Below are 17,883 nucleotides of genomic sequence, written 5' to 3'. Positions count from 1 at the left end.
TGCCTGCTCAGGGCTCAAAGTGTGTGTTCTAGCAAGCAATGCAGAAACTGAAATTGCCTTTTCTGACCTAGCCTGGGAAGTCAGGCAGTGTTACCTTCACCACATTCTATAGGCTACAAATAAGCCTGCTGAAATTCAATGGGAGGGAACATAAGACCTCACCTATCAATAGGAACAATGTCAAAGAATTTGAGGCCTTGTTTTAAAACCACCACACATAACAAAACTATAGAGAACAATATAAAATATATCCAAGAATCTATAACCAAAATTGCACATTAACATTTTTGCTACATTTGCTTCACATCATTTTTAAACAAATGTCACCTTTATAAAGAGAGGACTTCAGCCTTTTGAATTGCTTATTCTGTAATCTGCATACTGCTTATACGGAAAGTCTTTTTTTATAATAATAATAATAGCTAACCAAGGAATCTTTACATCTAGGTCAATAACCACCACCACCTCTTTTTTTTCCTTTGACACTGACTTTTTTCTTTAATTAAAAATAGAATAGTACAATAAATTCCCATACACCCACCACTAAGAATCAACAGTTACCAAGATTTTGCTATGTTTGATTCATCTATTTTCTTTTTATCAAAATTGTCAGTGCTTTAAAGCAGATCCTAAATATTGTGTCATTCCTCACTTCCAATGTACTTTAATAAGCATCTCTAAAAAAATACATTTTCTCATATAACCATAATCCTATTATCATACATAACAAAATTAATAATGTGATAATTCCTATCCATGATCTAATACTAAGTCCATAATCAATTTTCCTCAATTGTCTAACCAAAAAAGGTATTTTTACAGTGGATTTGTTTAAATCAGGATCTAACAGAGTTCACAAAGTATTTGGCTGTCATACCTTTTGAGTCTTTCTTAACCTAGAGCATTCCCCCTTTTTTGTTTTATGCTGTTGATTATTGTAAAAGCTAGTGTAATTGTAACACATCCCACCTTCTAGATTTGTTTGTTTCCTTGTGACATTGTCTTTTTAATGAAACAGGCCAGTTATCTTGTAGAATGTCTGATTGTTTTCTCATGTTGTCATTTAACTTGTTGTCTTATCTCTTCATTTCTTAAAAACTGGAAGTAATATGAACCACTTACTTGATTTTAGGTCTTTGGCAAAACTACTTCCCAGGTGATGCTGTGAATTTCATATTGCACTGTATCAGGAGGCACATGAAGTCAGCTGTCTCACTATTAGTAACAATCAGGTTAATACTTACCTAAGGGGGGGGGGGGCGCCTGGGTGGCTCAGTCAGTTAAGCGTCCGTCTTCAGCTCAGGTCATGATCTTGCGGTTTGTGGGTTCGAGCCCCGCATCAGGCGCTGTGCTGACAGGTTGGAACCTGGAGCCCTCTCCGGATTCTGTGTCTCCCTCTCTCTCTGACCCTCCCCTGCTCATATTCTGTCTCTCTCTCTCCCTCAAAATAAATAAACATTAAAAAAGATTTTTTTAATAAAAAAATATGCTTAGTTAAGGGGGTGATAGGATCTTACTGTCATAAAGCTAGTTTTTTTCCTTCTTGAGACTACAAGTAGTATGTGAGGTAATACTTAGGTACTGTGTGAATATCCAGTGCCCTAGAATCAATTGTTTTATTAGGCCTTGCAAACCTGTGATTTTCTAATTCTGTCATTCCATTTATTAGCTGGCATTCTTCTATAAAGAAGAGTTCGCCTTCATCATCTGGGGCCATTTGGTTATCCTGAAGTATACTTCCTATGTAAAATGTGGGATAAGTAACTATTTTTTGATTCAAGACTCTTATGGCACTATAAAAAGGTTATACAAGAAGACAGTCTTCTTCAGGAATTCATAGCCTGTTTGGTTGACCACATAACACACACAACAGCACATCAATGTTAGGGAATGAGACAAGATGGTACATAATATATATTGAGTGACTTGTATGTATTGTAAGTTCAGGAGAGGGAGAAGTCGGTGTGAGCCAGAGAGTTCCTAGAGGTTTTGTATAGAAAGTTGATTTCAGCTTGCCTTTGAAGGATAGGCAGGTTTTGAAGTGGGGGACAAAGGGAAGAGGGTACTCTAGGCAGTATGGATGGTGAGGATGAAGGCACAGGGAGAGAGGATGAGCTGTACTTATTCTGGAGGTATAATAAGCCATTCTGTTTAGAGAAGCTGAGAATATGGATGTAGAAATAAGGTTGAGGAGGTACGTAGGCCAGGAGCAGACCATGGACAACCTTAAATGCCAATTCAGGGAAGTTAACTTTTACCCTGTAATCAGTGTGTGCATTGTGTTCTTTGAGCATTTGTAAATTAGCTTCTTCCCTGATGGGAAACAAAATCTAACTTTCTAAAAAGCTATAAGCAGGGGGACCAGTGAGACCACCTTTGGGGAGGCTCAGAGGTAGGGAATATGGTTGACATTCAGATAAATGTTTTCATCCTGTTTCCTCTGCAGCCCGTGTGACCCCAACTCTACCAAAGCAGGACCGTCCTGTGCGTGAGGGGACCCGGGTAGCTTCCATTGAGACGGGCTTGGCTGCAGCAGCTGCAAAACTAGCCCAGCAGGTAGGTGCTGACATCTAGGCAGTGGCCTTGCTACTGACCCCAGTTTCCTTAGAGCCTTAAAACTGAGACCTTCAGGCTGATAGGTTCCCACTGTTGTCTCATCGGGGAGTGGGTGGGTAGCCTTTGATCTTTATATATGGCATTATCCTAGGCTCCTCCTATATCCTTCACAGCCCAACTCGATGACAAGCTACTTCCACAGATCACACAGTTGACATGATTTAGGATGAAAGGAAATAGGGGGCCAGAGAAAAGCTCTTGTTGATATCACTTGCCTTTCTAGGTGTGTAAAAACCTGTTAGGTGGGAAGGACCAGGGCTGTCCTTGAATGAGAGCATTTGCCATCAGATGGAACCCCGAGGAGGTTACTAGCTGAGTGTACTCAAGTTCTCTGCCACCCAACCAGTATTGGATTTTGATTTTGGGGGAGAGGCTTTCCTTGTCCTCTGTGCCAAATATTATTGCCTTAATCTTCAGCCCCTGCTGCCCAAGAAAACTTCACCCACTAGTTTTTGTCCTAAAGGGTCACTTCACTAGAATGAAATTGACCTCCTAGCAGGTTACAGTTTACAAAGTTCTCTAATGTGTATACTGCGCTCAGCAACCCTGGGAACAGTTGGAGTTGAATTTTCTGGTTCTCTCCTTATCAACATCTTCTTGGCTCTTCATGCCACACACTATTGCTTAGAGCATTTGTTGGGTATCTGCTTTTATGTTAGGGGCTTCCATGTACAACGTCTCATGTAATCTGCCCAGTAGCCCTGTTCAATAGGTGATATTTTCATCATTTTACAGGTGAAGAAAATGAGGCTCTCTTTAAGTGACTAGTCCAGGATAATACAGCCAGTAAATGGAGGAGACAAGATTCAAACTCATATCCTCTAACTTCAAATTTCATGTTACTTGCTATTTCAATAAAATAGTTAAATGTTTATAGAATTTAATAATCATATCCTATCTCAATAAAATTTAATAGAATGATGTTTTAAATATGCTGTTATATGGAGCGCTCGAGTTGCTTAGAAATGTCTCAGAGGCTGTTGTTGGGAGTTAGCAGAGACCAAGCAGGGCAGGTAGGCCATCTCTGACCAGAACTTCTCTCTGTTATATATATCCTAGTGCCATGTTAGATGTAATCTGGAAAAAAAGTGGGGGAGGGGAGTGTTCTACTGCTTTAAATAAACAGATATATTAATTAAAGCTGTGAAAACTATTTTTAGTGCCTTCAAAGGAGCTCACTTCTGTTTCGGTTGATGAGGTATGACTTGAAAGAAGAGGATTTGAATCTGGGAGGCGTTTTGCAGGCTGAGCTTTTGGAAGGAACAGAAAGGCATTCCAGGAGAAGGGAAATCCTTAGCAAAGCACACAAGGCCCTCTTAATTTGTTCTCTGGTCACCTCTCCTCCCTAACCTCCTACCAGCCCCTCATACATGCCCTTCACACCAGCTATACTATTGTACCATGATACTTGAAGTTCACTTAGCGTGTATCACAGTGTCTCATGCCTCTGCCTTTGCACAGGTTGTTCCTCTGCCCACTGGGAATTATCCCTTTCGGATGCCTTACCTAACACACCTTCATACCACCTACCACCAATTTATTACAGTAGTCTTCTGTGCTTCTGTAGCATTCTCTCTTAACAGTCATAAGTGTGCTTTTCTGTGTTCCTTATTAAACTGTAAGTGCCTGAAGGGTGGGGATATATCTAATTTAATTTGGTATCCCCACTATACTAAACATGTGTTTAGTCAGTGTTGGGTGAATGAATGAAGGAATGGATGGATGAATAAATAAATGAGTAGATCTTTTCTGGATTGGAGGCTTCATAGGGAATAGGGTAAGATAAATTCAGATTAAAAAATGGATTGTAGAACTAGCCTGCCTGACTTTGAATCTTCACTCTACCACTTTAGCAAGTTACTTAATTTCTCTATGCCTCAGTTTCCTCATAAACTTTGAGGATTAGATGAGGTAATATATGGAAAAGCTCAGAGCATGGCACTTGTCACAGAGTAAGTACTATAGACGTTTTAGCTTCTCAGTGTAATCATTATGGGTTGGATAGGGATGAATGGCCAGACTGTAGAAGACCATGAATGTCAGATTGGGAAGTTTGAACTTGGGTGAAGACCTGCTAACAGGCTTCTGAGCAAGGAAATTGGCAAGTGTAAGTGATCCTGTCATAAAACAGTCTAGTCTTCTGTAATTCATCTGGATGAATTACATGAGGAGATTGGCAGCAAAGGTAGAAAAATTTCAGCTATTTGATCTAGGTGTGAATAGATAATCTCTGGATTCAGATGAGAGAAATGGGGGCAGAAATGCAGTTTCTGGTATGGGTGGAATAGCAGTATGGCTGAGAAAAGTGATTCTGAAGCCCAGTGGCTTAGGTCTGAATCCCAGCTTGGTCACATATTGGTCCTATAACCTTGGGAAAATGACTTAATCTCTCTGTGCCACAGTTTCTTCTCAAAATGTGATTTTAATTCTTTCTTCTCATACTTCTTCTGAGTATTAAGTGAGTTAAATTGTAGAAAAGTACCTGGCCTGTATTACTAATATTATTATTCTTATCCCCCAGAAATTCCTATTGTAGCCACAGCCTGGCAGGAGTAGGCCCGTGCTGCCAAGGCAAAGAAATGTAATCACTGAGTTGGTCTGTGAGGCTGTGTAGCATTTCAGAAGGTGAAGTCGTTCACATGCTCTCAGCACCACCTTTCCAGGTTCTCAGGGCTCCAGATGCCCACTCTACAGGTACCCACTACACAGTGGATAGTAGCTCCATAGAGCAATGGATGGATGAAATCCAAGATGTTGGGAGAGGTGCCATAACTTCTTATTCATCTCTCCCATCCAGAATTGAGGTTTTAAGACCTAGTGGCCTGAAGGATTGCCAAGTCCTCTATTAAAAGACCAGCAAAAATAAGAGAAACCTTGTAAGATATGAAGATAGAGCAATAGTTCACCACTTGCTGAGTACCTACTATGTGCTATGTGTTTTTACATCATTATTTTATTTAATCTCTGACAACCCTGAAAAACAGATTTATTTGGCCCATTTTACAGATGAGGCGATTGAGATTCACAAAGGTTAGTAACTTGATGAGGTCATCCCACTCAGGGAGCACAAGCCTATATTTGAGCCCCAGTTTTTGTTTGTTTGGGGTTTTTTTTGTTTTTGTTTTTCTTTGTTTTTTTAAAAATTTTATTTTATTCCAAAGCTACTCCTCTTTCACTCTCAGAGTTCCTTTTTGAGAAGTGTACAGGGTGGGTATTCAGATAGACCTGGCTGAATCCTGGACCCAGCAGTTCTTCACCTGTGAGGCTTTGGGCTCAAACTACTTAATATCCCTGCACCTCAGTTTTCTCTTCTATAAACTGAGGGATTTTCCTTCTCAGGGCTACTCTGAGGATTAAATGAAGTTAAGCAGACTGTTGGCCCTTCAAACACAGGTTTGAACTGCACAGGTCCACTTATACGTAGATTTTTTTTTTTTTTAGTGTAGTACTGTAAATGTATTTTCTCTTCCTTAGGATTTTCCTGATATTTTCTTTTCTCTGCCTTTATTGTAAGTCAGTCAGAGAAAGACAGAGAGCATATGTTTTCACTCCTATGTGGATCTTGAGAAACTTAACAGAAGACCATGGGGGAGGGGAAGGGGAAAAAAAGTTACAAACAGAGAGGGAGGGAGGCAAACCATAAGAGACTCTTACATACAGAGAACAAACTGAGGGTGGATAGGGGAGAGGGGAAGGTGGGTGATGGGCATTGAGGAGGGCACTTGTTGGGATGAGCACTGGGTGTTGTATGGAAACCAATTTGACAATAAATTATATTAAAAAACAAAAGATACAGTATATAATATGTATAACATACAAAATATATGTTAATTGACTGTTTATGTTATCAGTAAGGCTTCCAGTCAACAGTAGGCTATTAGTAGTTAAGTTTTTGGGGAGTCAAAATGTGGATTTTCGCCTGCATGGGAGATTAGTACTACCCTAACCCTTACATTGTTCAAGGGTCAACTGTATAAAGGGCCTTAGGTGCCGACATAAATGTAGCTATTCTTATTAGAAGTATCCATAGTCCACCTCATAAATGGCAATGCTAGGACCAAAACCCAAGTCTCTGAACTCATTTACCCTTCTGTTACCACTGTACTGGTTAGTGGCAGTGATAACTTAAGGGTGGATGGTACCAAAGAGATGACCTCAGGTGATGGAAGGTCTGTGTGTTTTGTATACATAACATCCAGACTAGACTTGGGGTGGGGAGAGTTGTAGAACCATATCTACCAGTGTCTAGTTTCCTTTTTGGGCAATTCTCTCTTCTCCACTCCTGAATTTTCCCCTCCCACTTGGCTTATATTTCAGGAGCTGCAGAAGGCCCAGAAGAAGAAATACATCAAGAAGAAGCCTTTGTTGAAGGAGGTAGAGCAGCCTCAACCTCAAGAGTCCAATCTCAGCATGGCAGCGCCAGCCCCAACTCTGGCGACTACACCCCAGCTTCTCACCTCCTCCTCGCCCCTGCCTCCTCCTGAGCCTAAACAAGAGGCCCTCTCAGGAAGTCTTGCTGACCACGAATATACTGCTCGTCCCAATGCCTTTGGTATGGCCCAGGCAAACCGCAGCACCACACCCATGGCCCCTGGCGTCTTCTTGACCCAGCGGCGCCCTTCAGTTGGCTCCCAGAGCAATCAAGCAGGACAAGGTACAGCTGCCATATGGTTGCAGAACTGAGTAGGATCTTAGGGTCACCAGCTCCAAACCCTAAGTACCCTGGTAGATGAGAATACCTGGGAGGGATACTGATGGTCAACCTAAGGCGCTTGTATGTGATCTCTTAGGCAATGAAGGGACGTTAACTGATGTTAAACAGGGGCATTTCAGATGTGGGTTTAGAAAGAGCCTTCTGATGACCAGAGTGGAAGGTGGGCAGTGGGTGAGAAGTCTAGGGAGGAGACATATACACAGGTTTCAGGCTGCAGTGAAGAGAAGCTGGGGCTATAGCAGAGGGAATGAAGAGGGAGAAGATTAAAAAAAAAAAAAAAAAAGAAGAGGGAGAAGATAAATTGATCAAATATGGAGGAGGTCACAGTGGACATGGGAAGTGATTTGATGTGGGGAGAGAGAGGAAGAGGCAATGGGGGGGCATGACTCAAGCTCTCTTTTTCCTCACTTTGGCCTTCAAAGCCCAGTCCCTAGAGTATGCAGCTCAAGGGTGGTGAAGTCAGTGTGGCATTGGATGATGACGATGAGGGTTGCTAATGAAACAAGGCCGTGGGAATGCCACCTTTCAGGACACTGAGCTATAATCACTAACCAGGCACTTGTCCAGTCTCCATGGTCAGGATAAGAGGACAGGGAGGCATTACCACATCCCTGCAGAATTTAGGAAGGAAAATGATTGGGACCAAATAAATCAATGAGGAAAAGGAAACAGACAGGCTAATCAGGGAGTAGATAGCTGCTACAGGAGGTCATAGGAGGAAGCGCCAAGGCATGATGGAAGTAGTTAAGAAGGGCCTCTTGCCCAAGATGTGCCTGGAGCCAGTATAAGAATGGGGACACTCTGTGGGCAAAGGAACAGAGGAGGGGGGTAGAACAAATATAGATGGTGCTGGACTTGTTGCTGAAGCCCTTGCCATAGCCTTTGCTTACCTCTCTTTTCCCCACAGGAAAGCGTCCTAAAAAGGGCCTGGCCACAGCTAAGCAGAGACTTGGCCGTATCCTGAAAATCCACAGAAATGGCAAACTACTTCTGTGAGCCCCCTAGTGTCCTGCCCCTCACCCCTTCACCCCCATTGCCTTCTCCATCGTCAACTCTCGGGGCACTCCTGGATCCTATCTGCCCCGGACAAGGTGCTGAGGCGCATTGTCCTGCTTTCTTGGAACTGACCAAAGGCACGGACTCCCCAAAGGGCCCCTTCACCAACTCCCCTAACTCCCTTTTCTACTTCCACTAGAGCATCCTGCCTTCCTTCTCCATACCTCTGACTAGCAGGTAAATGGGAGAGGTTTCTGGCTGACCAGAACCTTCTTCTGCTGCTTCAACCCGTTTCTTTTTTACCAGCCTTATCTGCCCTATACTCGCATCCCCACTTAGAGCTAGGAGGCAGGATGAAGAGAAACAAAGTGAGCCTGGGCCCCTTGCTATTTCCCTGATTATGGAGTTCCCAGTGCTCAACACTTCCCACAACTCCAGCCCTGTCTGCAGAAGCCTGTCCACCTTTGCCCATATGTTCTTCCCCTTCTGCCCCCCAGCCAAGTGGACATATCCCATTCCAGATTCGTTCCTGGGAGAAGGGTCTAGCCTCTTTCCCCTCTTGCCAAATGCATCATGAAAATAAAGAAGAGGGCCTGGAGTCTCCTTATTGCCCCAGTAGAAGCCATTTCCAGAGGTGGACTAGAAAGGCTGTGGGCTGACTTCATTCATCTTTGGGAAGAAGAGAGATTTCTGTCATGTCTAAAGGTGGGGAGAGGACCAATACCCAAGCCTTTGACCATGACTTTGTAGCCCATTGGAGGAAGCTACTTTTGGGTGGCTACAGATGAGGTCCCCTGTCCCAGGGTGAGCTTCAGGGATTTGCCTGGATTTTGAGGTCCTGCAGAACATTATCCATGTGGCTATAGCTGGGCCCCAACAGGTGATCTTCCAACAGTCTGAAAGTTCCTACCACTGAAGCAGATAACTCTGGCCCTACGTACAGCCTGCTCTCTTCACCTGTACCACAGAGCACAGCCTGGACCTTCTGGAAAGGATGTGACAGGACAGCTCACCTCTGGGTTCTCCATCAGGAGCCTCCCTCCTTTCCCCACCTAAGGTCTTGGTCTAAAGAAGACCTCAGAACTCACATCTTCGCTTCTGGGCCTTTGTGCTCCCAGACATCAGGTCAATGCTCAAGCAGAGTACAGATGGGCTATTCGAGAGCCTGAACCTGGGAGAGGAGATGCCCATCTGTAAAGGAGCAGATCATCTGATCCTCCCCTCCCTGTCTTCCCTTTGTGGATGTCTCTATTGTCCAGACAGTGCCCAACCCCTCCTCCTCCACTGTCTCCCTCCACCTCAGTTTGTCCCGCCTCTCTGGCAACCTGGACTGGATGGATAATGCCCCACTCCCTCCATTTTGGTACTGCCCAAGTGGAGTGCATCCTTGTCCTCTACTCCCCACTTTGACCTCACCCCAGTTTGCCCAGTGCTTCTGGGGAATTTAATAGCTACCATTGCAGGCTATGGGAGTATGTGAGGCTGCCCTTGTTGTCTTTGTGTCTCCAGTTTCTTTCTTTTCTCTACAGCCCCACATCTACTCTCATTTGGAATCAGGGGCCCCTTAACCCCGTTCCTTTTTTTTATTTTGGGGACCCCAGGGGCCATGCAGTCCTCCATCTAGTCACACCAAAGGCAAAAAGCCTGGCTACCTCCCCCCACCCCAGAACGTGAGGTCCCCACTCCCCTCCCCTCTATTTCCACCCAGCTTTGCTCTTCTTGGGGATTTCAAGGCAGCAGAGAGTAGTGAGAGGAGGGAAGGAGGAACAGTTTGTGTCCCTGTGTAGGCAACTGCCTGACTAGGCCCTGCCTGACTGCTGTAACAAAGACCAGGACCCCAGCCCTTCTGCCCATTAACACCCTCCCCCCTTGATATTTCAAAGGCAGCTAATTGCTAGCAAATCCCCCTGGTTCCAGGCCTCTTTCCCCTCTGTTTCTTTGTTATAAGTTTCTGTGGAGCTGAAACCCAACTTCCATTTGACTGGGTTTCCATTTAGTTTAGTTGGGCTCTCAGAGTCTCCTGTATGTTGTTTTGTGTTTTAAATGAAAAGCAAGTTTACCCTCAGAGTTATGCTTTTCCAAAGAGGCTAGTGTGCTTTTTCTTTTTTTTTCTTTTTGTTTAATGTTTCAGGTTCTAAGTGAAGTGAGTTGGGGAGGGGTTGGAGTGGTAGTAACTAAGGTGTAGAACATGGTGAGAGTTAACCTCTGGTATCCAGTCCCTAGCACAGAGCTGGGGGTTGGATAGGGGGCAGGGAGAGAGGATTTCTATTCACCTTTAATATATTTTTACAGAAAAGCAAACAATTTAAAAACAAGCCCACCGCTTCTGTACATGTCTAAATATATTTTTAGAAGTGGGTAGGATTGTGAATTTCTGATGCAGGGCCTTTTTATAAACAGGTTAGAATAGCATCATACAGACTTCTCTGTTGTTTTTTCCCCTGTTTTTTTCTTATGTTGTGTTACTAATGTAATTTATATTTTTTTTAGATCCTCCCTTTCCTATATAGATAAAAGTGATTTATCTTGGCAAATGCTTTGCTTGGCATTCTTTTGTGGTGGTAGTGGTGGTGGTGGGTGGTGGGGTGGGTCCAGGAGTGCCGCCTTCTCTTTACATTTTCTCTTTCTCTCCCTTTTGTGAACTCAGCACTTCCTTGGTGCCCAACCTTACACCTGAGGTGGGGAGGGGACAGAATCCCAGCTTTCATGAGAGACACAATTGACACATTAGAAACATAACCAGAAGTACAGTGAGCAGAAAAGAAAGAGGCAACAATTCAAAGTGGCCTGACAAGTTTGTTGGGAAGGCTTTCCATATCTTCCATGGGCTGTTCTTAGTGGCTACACCTGTATTGTCTTTGAATATGGAATTTTGGTGTTTTGTTTTTCTTCCCTCTCTCTTTATCTGACATGCTCCTCCAGGCTGAACTTGATTACTGTGTTTAGGTCCAGTGCAAGGGATAAGATAGAATTATTAGAGCTAACACATCATGATCATTTCCTTGTGCTAGACACTTCTCTTAGTGTTCTATGTATATTGATTCATTTAATCCTCACTGATGTCCTCATCCTACTGATCAGAAAACAGAGGCGAAGAAACCTTCTAGCATCAAACATCTTAAGTTGTGGGGCCAGCCTGGTTCCAGAGTCTGTGTTCTTATCACAGTACCACCTCTCACTGATAACCACTACAATTTATTAAGTGCCTTTTCTGTGCCAGGCATTGGGCTAGGGGTTTTACTTAGGATATCTCATTTAATGCTCACTGACAACGTTGGGAGATAGTTGTTAGTCCTGTTTACAGTGAAGGAGATTGAAATTTGCCAGTGGTCTTCCACAGCAGGATCTGCCTAACTCCAAAACTCATGTTCTTCCCCCTCACCATGTTAGAAAATCTTTTGCACATCAATGACCCAACAGATGTTTATTGAGCACCTGTTGTGTGCAAAATGCAGCATTGGGAATTGTGTCTTGAAGAGAGCCCAAGGGATAATGTCAGGAGCATCAGTTCCAAATCTACTACCACCCTGACTCTGTGACTCAGGGCAGGCTGCTTCCTGTCTGAGAGTCATTGTAAAAGGACTTTGGACCCAATGAGAATTTCTTTCTTTTTAATGTTTATTTTTGAGAGAGAGAGACGGAGACAGACTGCAAGCAGGGGAGGGGCAGAGAGAAATGGAGACACAGAATTTGAAGCAGGCTCTAGGTTCTGAGCTGACAGCACACAACCTGATGTGGGGCTTGAACCCATGAGTCGAGGGATCATAACCTGAGCTGAAGTTGGATGCTTAACCAACTGAGCCACCCAGGTGCCCCAGAGAATTTCTTCGTCCTAGAGATTCTGCTACTGTGCGTCTGGGGTGACTCTGTGTTTGGCATCTACTGGCTGGATAGCCTCCTCTAGCTCTTTCAATCTGAATGTTGGTATTAGGATCTATGGAGGAAAGGTTCTTGTCTGGGGCATGGGGAACTGTGTCTTGTGGTAGAAATGCAATAGGAAAGAGGGGAGGGATTTCAGAGCCTTTGCAGGAATGGTGGGTTGGGTTCTCTTTGTCATCAGCTTAAGGATAAGCTAGAGTCTTGGTTACCTTACCTCTCATCCAGACAGGAGGTGCCAGAAGATGAGAGGATCCTGTCAAAAAATTAGGAGGAAAACAAGCACCCAACTTCAGTTTTTCCTCTATGGAGTGGAAAAGTACACAGGACTTGTCACTAAGAACCTGCCTTCTCAATAACCAAATAATTTGGGGGAGATTGCTTGTCTGGATCTCAGTTTCTACATTGTCTAGATGGAATTATTTCAACTATGAAGCCCTCTAGAAGTATGGTCATCCCCAAACTTTCTGGATGCTGTTGATTCCCAAACCGAATCTTCTTAGACCTGACCTGTCCTGAGTACAGATCCCCAATTCTGCTTGTTCATGTTGTGTTCCCTGCCTCAGGTACACAGGCCCTTCCCTTTCCATCAGGACCCTGTTCATGTCAAGTTGACTGAAATGGCACTTGCCCTCCACTAAACTGAGTAGATCAGAAGGGCACCAGAGATGAGCACAAGATGCTAGTTAGGGAATCTGTCCTGGGGAAGCAGGGTGTTCAGAAAGCAGGTAAATCTTGTCAGGGGTGATTCCTGAACTTAAGGATGAAAAGTAGCCAGTCAGGTGGAGAACAGTAGGAAGAGTTGTCCAAGCCAAGGCAACAGCATGAATAAAGTCAGAAGGGAGCACCCATGTGCATATAGGGGACAAGCAATTTGGTATAACTACAGCTGTGACTTTCACCTGGGGAATCATGAATAATCTCCAAGAGGGCATGTCTAGTTCGGGAAGACATGATCAAAGTTGATTAGTTTTAGGTGTGATGTTTATCTTTAAACCTCAGATAGTGGAGGATATGTAATTTTGATGTTAGTCAAAAGACTTAACTGTATCCCATGAATGATAGAGAACCATTAAAATGATAGGGTTTAAGCAGAAAATGGCATGATCTAACTTGCTTTTAAAAAACATCCCTCAGGAGTGGATTAGGAGGAAGTGAGATGAAGTCAGACCAGTGAGGATGTTACTGAAGGAGGGATGGAGAGGGCACCATCTCATCTTCTAGTGCCCCCATTGAAAGCTGCTTCCCTAAGGTAACCTTCATTCAACTGTCCAGTCAATTCTGGCCTTTTCCTGGACTTCTACATCTCATAAAGGGCAGAAATCCTAGGCTATTTCCAGGAGGCAGACACCTGGAGTTGTCCAGTCATACAACCCACAAGACAGAAATTGCACTCCTTTATCCCCCTTTTAGCTTTTTAACTCAAAATAGCTTACCTCTTGAGGCCCTCTCCTTCCCCATAGGACCACAACACAATGCCAGCAGTCACCAATGAATGTGGTAAGAGATACACAATATCCATTTTACATTTTCCTTGTCGGAGCCCAGCAAGCCTCCCTTACATTCCATTCTATTATACACAACTTTTCAATGTTACCTCCCCAAAGGCCTCTTTTCATCATCCCCTCCTGTACAAGAACATTTGAGACTTCCTGCTGCTTATTACACCTTCTGGGTTTCAAGGCTTTTCAGAACCTGGCCCAGCCTGGAGATAATGGGCTGTAGTAGAAAGAGGATGTTCCTGAAAGTTGAAAAGACCAATGATTGAATTACATCTTTACCACCTATGTGATCTTGAGCTGGCTACTTTATATTTCCTAGACTTAGTTTCATCATCTGTAAAATGAAGATATAATCCCTACCTCATTGAATTGTTGGGAGGAATTACAGTAGCTTTAAAGAACTTACTTCAATATCTGACACTCCAGTGATCAGTAAATTTACCCACTTAAGATTTTCCCAGCAAATCCTATAATCTTATAGAGATTACAGAAATAGTAAGCCTTTAAAGGAATTGGAGAGAATATTCCAAACTGGGGCAGGAAATCAAGTTGGTTCCATGATGAAAGTGTTTGAAAGACCTAGAAAAATGGCTGAGTCAATAGGTGTGATACGCCTTAAAGTCCTGTAGAGGAGGTACAACTAAGTCTATGACGAAGTTGCTGGAAAGTGCCAGATTATCATCCATGCGAATTCAATATTGGTTCAGTTTTACAGTGGTTTATCAAAACTTCCTTTGTATTAGGCCCTGTGCATGCTATCAGAGGGCTTGATCCTCAAGGAGCATGTGGTTTAATACACAGACTTGGAAACCCAAGTACAGCATACTGGATAAATATTATGTTACAAATAAATGTGGGGTGCTATGAGAGCATGAAGGAGACTGAATCCAGTCAGAGGAACAGGAAAGACTTTGAGAAGTCTGATTTGAATGTTGAAGGGCATTCACTAGGCAAGGGAAGGCAGAATAATGTGTTGGAATAGAGCATTCCAAGCAAAAGGACTAGCATAAGTAGAAGTGGAAAGTGGAGGAAGCCTGGTGTATGGGTGGAACTATAAGCCCTTGAGTTGGGCTGGTGTAAAGGCTAGAGTAAGGTATGGCAAGTGCTGGGGAATGAAGCCTAAAGAGGTTGGCAGGGACTGTGGATGTCCAATTTATGTTTCAGAATATTTTCTTTGGTAATCATCCTTGGGGTGGCAGAGATAGGAGCAGGTTAGTATGGAGGCTAGTGTGAAAGGGGTTGTTGCAAGTTTCCAGTTAAGTTGCAAGGCAGTGGCTGTGAAGATACCAGAGATGTTAACCCATAGCCCTTTTTCTCCTGACATTTTACTATGAACATTTTCAAACATTTCAGAAAGTCAAAGTAATTGTTCTACGAACACCCATATATCCACCATCTAGGTTTTACAATTAGCATGTTACTATACTTGATTCTCACACACATCTATTCATCCCTCTATCCATCAACCCATATTATTTTTTATGTATTTCAAATTAGACATCTGTATATTTCCCCTTAAGCATATCTGCATGCATGCCATTAACTAGAGTTTAGTATACATTTGTGATTCTTTTTTAAGCTAAAATTTCCATATAATAAATGTGTCCCCGGTCAATCACAGCCCTTCCCCCTTCTGGAGCAGGCCTTGAGTTTGAAAGCATAGAATTTGGAATGTGTGAAAATAGAAAGATGATCCAGAGCCTGAGTGGCTTACTCCCCAGCGAAGTCATAAAAGCAGGTAACCATAAGGGGTACACAAACATTAGTAAATAAGCTTGAATGGATGCCTTTCAGCCTCCTCCTATCCCACTACAGAGCCTCATCTTTATGGATCAATGCATGTAACAGTGGAGCAGAGAAGAGTGGAGTCAAGGGACTGCCAAGCCCTCAGGAGCTAACAGTCTTGCAGGGAGAGACAAACACTGACAGTCACAATTCAGTGTTAACAAATGTTGAATGTTGCATTGCACCAGGGTTAGTGCCATAACAGTAAAGAGTAAAAACTGAGGTAAAACACAAAAGTGCCACAAGGGTTTGCAGTGTGTGTGTGTGTGTGTGTGTGTGTATGGAGAGGAGAGGAAAGTGGGGAACAGGGAGAGATAAGATGAATGACTCAGACTCTTGAGACTGGAGGAACTCAAAAAGGCAGAAAGTATTTAGCAGCCATGAAAAATTTCCTGCAGGTGAGAGGAGTTAAGTCTTGAAGATTATTTACTTTGATAATAAGTGTGGCAGACATAAAGATATTTTAAGTTACAAATAACAGAAAACCCAAGTAAAGCATGGGCTATTAGCTCATGTACTTACAAAGTCTAGATGTATGTGGATTTCAGGCACAGTTTAATCAGATCTTTGGTTCTGATTATCTCAGTTCTGCCCTCATGTGTGTTAGCTTTATCTTTGGATACTTCTTCATAGTTACAAGATGGCTGTACACAATTCTTCCACTTGTGCTTATTTGCCATCTATACATCCTCTTTGGTAAAAAGAGCCTGTTTAAGTTTTTTCATATTTTTAGTTGGCCTATGGTTTTCTTACAATTGAACTTTGAGAACTTTTCATATATTTAGGATATAAATTATTTGTTGCATATGTAATTTGCAAATATTTTCTCCCAGTCTGCAGTTTGTCCTTTTATTCTCTTATCAGTGTCTTTTGTAGAGGAACCCTTTTTAATTTTGACAATTTCTTTATCAATTTTACCTATTTTTTAAATTGTCCTGTTTAAGAGTTCTTTGACTAACCCTAGGTCATGAAAAATTTCTCCTATGTTCTAAAAGTTTTATAGTTTTATGTTGTACATTTATATTTATGATCAATTTTATTTATTTGTATTTTGTATTAAATCTTTTTTAATGCTTACTTTTGAGAGAGAGAGAGACAGAGTGTGAGCAGGGGAGGGACAGAGAACGAGGGAGACACAGAATCCGAAGCAGGCTCCAGGCTCTGAGCTGCCAGCACAGACCCCGACGCAGGGCTTGAACTCATGAACTGCAAGATCATGACCTGAGCCGAAGTTGGATGCTCAATTGACTGAGCTGCCCAGGTGCCGCTCTATGATCCACTTTAAGATAATTTTTGTATACTGTAAGATGGTTAGGTCAAAGGTTTTTTTTTTTTTTTTGGCTTAAAATGTCCAATTATATCAATATTACTTGCTAAGAAAATTGTGCTTTCTTTATTGAATTCCTTTTTCCCCTTTATCAAAAATCAGGTAGCTGTACTTGTGTGGTTCTATTTCTGGAATCTCTATTCTGTTGATCTTATGTTTCTATAATTCCACCAGTACCACACTATTTTGATTACTGTAGCTATATAGAAAGCCTTAATATCAAGTGGGGTAATTCCTCCCACTCTATTCTTCTTTTTCAGCATTGTTTAGCTATCCCAGGGCCTATGCCTTTTCATAAATACATTTTAGAATAAGCTTTTCTGTGCCTACAGATATCTTGCTGGTATTTTGAAGGGAATTGCATTAAATCTATAGATCAATTTGGAGAGAATTAACATGTTGCAAGTTTTAAATACTTCTAGATTTTATATAATTTTTAATTGAAATGAAAAGACTTTGTGCCCAAGAAGTGCCCTTCTCTGTAGGGCACAAAGTCTAAATGTACAGACTGAGGAATTGTCACAAAGTGTACATCTGTGTAATCATTACCCAGTTCAAGAAATATAGAGTAGCATCTAAGGGATTGAGTCTTAACACAAAAGAGAGAGGAGATAAGCTCATGGACCACCCGAGATGAGAAAGAAAGTGCTTAAAGATCTATATCCTCATGGAAAGGTGCATTTTCTAAAATAGACTTCCCACTGGCATATGGACACAATGAGGCATCTTGTCTGTCTTGGCCTAGGCTTTGGAAGGGGGACAAATTTTTCTCCTATATGAATTATTAATCATGTAACTGAGCTTTACATGGGTTTGTGATTCAAGCTTATACTGCTTATGTGGTCCCAGAACCTACAACTTGTGAAATTAACAGAAAAATTGGTCTCTCTGGGGCATCTGGAAAAAACACACCACACCTCTCAATATAAACATGTCTGTAAACCAGGCTGAACAAGAATTTATATATAAAACCCAATTGAACGTAAAGTAACTCACAATAAGCAAGAGCAAATAAAACAAACAGTAGGAATAAACCTCCATGAACTTTAGTTAATAGAAGAATCTAA

The 17,883-nt window shown here is 42.4% G+C and overlaps 1 protein-coding gene across 4 annotated transcripts in view; it reads left to right on the top strand.

The window, feature by feature from the left end:
* Positions 1–10,860, top strand: part of PHF8 (PHD finger protein 8) — a 90,459-nt gene extending 79,599 nt beyond the window's left edge. For all 4 annotated transcript variants that reach the window (XM_045473084.1, XM_045473083.1, XM_045473087.1 and 1 more), the window contains 3 exons: positions 2,447–2,556; positions 6,934–7,270; positions 8,238–10,860. In XM_045473084.1, the coding sequence (XP_045329040.1) occupies positions 2,447–2,556; positions 6,934–7,270; positions 8,238–8,326 (536 nt within the window). In that variant the 3' untranslated portion in view covers positions 8,327–10,860. The remainder of the gene's footprint in view (positions 1–2,446; positions 2,557–6,933; positions 7,271–8,237) is intronic.
* Positions 10,861–17,883: the final 7,023 nt, after the last annotated feature.

This window comes from Leopardus geoffroyi, chromosome X, assembly GCF_018350155.1.
Source record: "Leopardus geoffroyi isolate Oge1 chromosome X, O.geoffroyi_Oge1_pat1.0, whole genome shotgun sequence".
NCBI classification, from domain to species: domain Eukaryota; kingdom Metazoa; phylum Chordata; class Mammalia; order Carnivora; family Felidae; genus Leopardus; species Leopardus geoffroyi.
This window is presented reverse-complemented; position numbering and strand designations above follow the sequence as displayed.